This window comes from Nasonia vitripennis, unplaced genomic scaffold (genome assembly GCF_009193385.2).
Source record: "Nasonia vitripennis strain AsymCx unplaced genomic scaffold, Nvit_psr_1.1 unplaced0158, whole genome shotgun sequence".
NCBI classification, from domain to species: domain Eukaryota; kingdom Metazoa; phylum Arthropoda; class Insecta; order Hymenoptera; family Pteromalidae; genus Nasonia; species Nasonia vitripennis.
Genome location: NW_022279937.1, coordinates 252,028 through 257,220, shown reverse-complemented (window position 1 = coordinate 257,220; position 5,193 = coordinate 252,028). Strand labels below are relative to the sequence as shown.

Sequence of the window (5,193 nt, the reverse complement as noted above, 5' to 3'; positions counted from 1 at the left end):
TGATTAGGTGTTTGAAACTTGCAACATCACAAATAGCTCATGTAGTAAGACATTGGATTGAAGAGTGGAGGACAGGGGTTCAAGTCTTGATCAGAGATATTTTTTTCTATTTTATTGCGATTTATTTATGTGAATTATCAAATGGAAAATAAACAATTTATTTAAATATAAACAAATATTTAAATTATACGAGTGATTTCTGACGTGATTTTACATGTGATAAATCACGCCAAATAATCACGTGATAAATTACGTGATATATCACGTCAGAAATCAAGTGATTTATCACGCGATTAATCATGCGATTATTCACGTGATATTTTTCGCCAGAGAATCCAAACAATATACCAGTAAGACAATTTGGCATTTATACGATAACTCTTGTACAAGCAATTATCAATCTTGTTGATGATAAATGGTTCGATAGTGTCACAACAACTGTGCAGACGCGTGCGATGGAAATGAATGATCAAATTCCGCTCAGTCGTAATGATATTGTCAATATATTTTACCAACTTGTTTCTGATCAGCTTGATAGAATTGTCGATATATTGAATGAAATAAGTGATTAATTATGTCTGTTTTCTATTATTAATTTTACTACTCTCCTTCTTGTAACTATTATCTTCGATAGCAAGAAAAAAAGTTACCAATGTATATCACAATTTGCATAATTATCTCATATTGAAATATATATTGAATAAATAATCTATCGTTACAAAATATAAAATACTCATCTTGTATTATTTATTGCTATCCTTTCTTACCGATTCCCATGGTAGAAAATTGTCTGAAAAATATTAAGTTGTATTACACTATTCATGAAAACATTCGCAAAAAAGAAAATAAATAAAAAAATAAATAAGGAAATAAATAGAAAGATAAATTGGGGATAGAGAATGGGGAGGGAGGACGAAGGCGGTGCCTTCCCTCACTACCACATGACGTCACTCCTCGCTGTGGCCCAAGACAAACAATATCCCCACCACCTACTCCGCGAATTGATCCAAGCAGAATTTTCGGATACGCGCACATCGCTGCTGCTGCTGACCGTTAGCAGCAGATAAACAGTCAGCATCAGCCTAAGGATTTCTTAAAGGTGTTTGATTGATATGTACAACTAAATATGATCTGTTGCAACTGGGTCTGCAAAAGGTGATAAGCAGTATTTTTTATTCTGGGAATGCATCGTCAGCAGTGCTTGGATTTTCGAGAATCCGCCGCCGTCATGCGCTCGCAGCGATACCGACGTCACAGTCGCTAATATGCTCTCGTCGTGTAATGTTCTCTGTGTCGCGAATATATTACGCTGTGGTTTATTATTAATTTTTGTGCCAAAAGTGCAGCAGCATTATCGGAAGACAACAGTGGCATTCCGGTGGTGGTGGTGGTAGGGAGAACAGCGTGTGGATTGGTCGGTCAACGACGAGGACGACTACCACGACGACAGTAGCGGCGGCGGAGGTAAGTGTGTGTGCGCATACGCAGATGTGTGTGTGTGTGTAAAAAATAGTGTAATTCTACAAAATAATGGCTTTTTTCGCGATTTTTTACTTATATGCGCTTCGTCTGCCTTAAATATACTCGAAACTGAAAGTTGCTAACCATTGTTGATAAGCCTCTATCTCCGAAAGTTACAGTCGGAAAATTGTTATTTTTGGCTCTAATTCGTTAATTTAGAATCCTCTAGCCATATCAGTAGAAAACATTTTGATTTAAAAATTGCTTTATTATCATTCAAATAAGACAATGCTTAATTAACAAATTAGAGACAAAAATAATTTTCCGACTGTAACTTTCGGAGAAAGAGGCTCACAAACAATGGTTTGCAACTTTCGTATTTGAACATATTTGAGATAGCCGAGAAGTGAAAAATCCAGAATATTTTAATTATTTTGCGAGCCACGATAAATTATTGCTAAAATGTCTGCATGCGTGTATGTGTGCGTGTGCGTACGTATTTGCACGACTCTGTGTATCAACATTCCACTCGTATCGTCGAGGCTAGCTCCGTGGTTAGAGCACCAGCCTCTTGATTTCGGGTCCGTGGGTTCAAGCCCGCTCTCTGTTGCATGAAACTTTTTTTTCTATCATCATTATTCCGTATTTTATTGAATCCTCTTAAAGGTTTCTACCTTACCTCACTACTCCGGAAAGATCGGTAGAGAGGAGGGGGTCCTGCATGACGTCACTAAAAGGGGGGAATCCTGTATGACGTTACTGAGGGGGGATCCTGTACGACGTCACTAGGGGGGGGGGGGGAATCCCGTATGACGTTACTGAGGGGGGGTCCTATACGACGTCACTAGGGGGGGATTCTGCATGACGTCACTGACACTGCTCTCGCCGCCACGCCCCTTCGCTATGGCGCCAGACGAGAATTTCTCCCACCACTCTGGGTAGGTGGTGGGGGTAATATTTGTCTCGTCCATAGCGAGGGGATTAATACTTTCCTATAAAAATTAAAATGAAGTTTCTATAACAATCTACATCTACATCTATCTACATCTATCTTCTACATCTATCTTCTACATCTACATCTACATCTACATCTTACATCTTACATCTTATTTTACATCTTACATCTTATTTTACATCTTACATCTTATTTTACATCTTACATCTTATTTTACATCTTACATCTTATTTTACATCTTACATCTTTCTTATATACATAATATTAATTTGCTTAAATTTATGTCCAAAACGTCATTTCCAGTTCAATTTATTCAAATCCCTTCAATTCTAATTGAAATTTTTTTAACTGTCACATTACTACTAACATCTAAAAATATTGGTATCGTTTTATTTTTTTGTTTTTTGTGCGCCAATATTGTGATATTTTAGTAAAAATGAAATTTTGCACTTTCCGGGTTTTTCAGGGAATTTTTCTGGACTTCTTGGAATTTTAGTCTTCCTGGAATTCTGACGCTGATAATATATTTATTATTATAAACGAGTTTTTTTATGGTTAAACTATGTATAACTTGAAAGGTAGCATTATATATCATATATACTACATTCATAATGGATAACCTCAGGATCATCCTGACACCTAGACATCGTCTACTGGAAGTAAAATTTTTTTTTGGTACATTACTCGTATATTAAGTACGTTATATCATGGACCATGTCTCGCCATCCGGAAGGTGACTTTGACACCAGGACATCATCTACTGGAAGTAAAAATTTTTTCTTGGTACATTTGTTGTATACTAAGTGTGTTGCACAGTAAAAAAAGTTTTGGTAAAATTACTTCGCTGAGAGTAGTAAACCAATCCGACCTATGCCCAGCGCAGTAAATTTGCGACGGTATAGCAATTTTACAATTCAGTCTAGTAATTTTACACGGACCGAGCTTCGAGTTTTGTAGGTTATTCGATTTTACTACCGCGATAGTAAAATTGCCAGTAGAAGGTAAATTCACAATAACGCGGTAAATTTTAAAAATTTTATTGGAATAAAAAATTAATTAGAAAAATAATCATTATAAAATTAAAAGTAAATTATAAGGATCTCATTAATAAATTAAAGAATTTTATTAATAGTTTTACAAAATATACATACATATGTAGATTTGTTGTTTTAGAACACTATTTTCTACAACATACAAGTTGTTTTTAAAAAATAATTTTGAACAAACACCGAGTAATGAAATCTAAATTACTGCTTACATGCCTATACAATATTTGTATATTAATGATTTGCGCATATAAAATGTATTTATGGTTTTCGAACAATATTTTTATAGGAACGATAATAATTAAATAACGCTTTTTTTCTCATTTATGAATGAGTACAACACTTAACATAAGAAATCACATCATGACTGAAGTTATAATTACATAACATTATTTTGTAATTAGCACCGCTGCTGGTTTAACTGTTTGTAATTTTTTAAAAAAGGTATAGACTTTCTCAGTTACTTTCATCGATCTTCCTCTTGTCGACTCATTGAAACTTTTCATGTACCGCATTTGCAAACATTCTAAAACGCAGGGGACTTGTTGTGGCCACAGGTAATTTAACACGTAATAAGATGCAAGAAGAGTTATAACTGCATCCAAAAATGAATCAAGTTCATTGTCGAGTTTGCATTCCATAAAAAGGAAGTACTGCAATGTATTTTCTGTACCTTCAACATCGGTATCATTTGCCGCAACTGATTCTAAAAAATTATGAAAACGAATAAATTGTTGGTTTGTATATATAAATATTAAAAAATAATATTATTATTACCCATCATCAGTATTGTTGGATGATTTTCTGACAGAAGTACCAAATCGAGATTTGTATTTGGCTGAAATTATATCAATTATGTATTTATGCTCGTTGATTGTAATAAATTTTTGATCTCAATAAAGTGACGGCTGAGTGCACGTCAAATGTCTAACGGCTAATCATGTACTAATTGTAATAAGATTATTGTTTCAGCAAGCTGCCAACGAGCGCCGAAACGAGTGAGAACGAGAGACGAGGCAAGATAGAGACAGAGAGAGTGAGAGCATAGGTAGCGCGGTTGCCGCCTGGCCGCACAGCGTTGGCGAGATATGACAACGATGTGCCGACGGCCGGGAGAGCCGCGACTAGAGTTAGTCTCGCTGCGCTATCCACACGAGTAGCTCGCGCTACTATATACGCGGGTTTGTTGTGAGTCCTGCGAGCATCCCGAGAGCGAACGATATTCGTCCGTGCGTTACTGACGAGTTGCTGCGACGCCAGTCCGAACTGTTACATCTCCACGTCCGAGACTAGACCACGTCCGTTGCGTCAAGTACTACTGCCACTACTGAGTTGTAAGTACCTGCACTCTCACTCTCTCACGTCGACAGGGTAATATCTCTCGTCTCTCTTTATCGTTCGTCGAAGTGTGCGGCGTTTGCACCTCCGTGTATAGTTACAATTGAATATACATTTCCTTATCTAAACTTCTCGTGTGTTATTTCTTACGACCCGACCTACGCCGCCTCCGCGGGCTCGTGTAAAAACACGTGCATGATCTGAGTCGGCCGAGCCGTGCTTTCTGCACGCCCGACGTTAATTTACAATAAACAGGGCCCTTCTGGCCCTGGTTATAACACGGCAGAAAAGTATTAACCGAGTGTTACAAATGGCGCCCCAAAACGTATGTCAAGGTCAAGCTATTTAACTCGCGAGTGTACAAAAATTGTATAGCGGCTACTCGTGCTACAG

The 5,193-nt window shown here is 37.0% G+C and overlaps 1 protein-coding gene across 1 annotated transcript; it reads right to left on the bottom strand.

Moving 5' to 3' along the window:
• Positions 1 to 3,851: 3,851 nt before the first annotated feature.
• Positions 3,852 to 4,295, bottom strand: LOC116418308. The gene is made up of 2 exons (XM_031933375.1): positions 4,240 to 4,295; positions 3,852 to 4,168 (listed from the first exon to the last, which is right to left on the bottom strand). The coding sequence occupies exons 1-2, from the start codon at positions 4,244 to 4,246 to the stop codon at positions 3,852 to 3,854; spliced, it is 324 nt and encodes a 107-aa protein (XP_031789235.1). The 5' UTR covers positions 4,247 to 4,295.
• Positions 4,296 to 5,193: the final 898 nt, after the last annotated feature.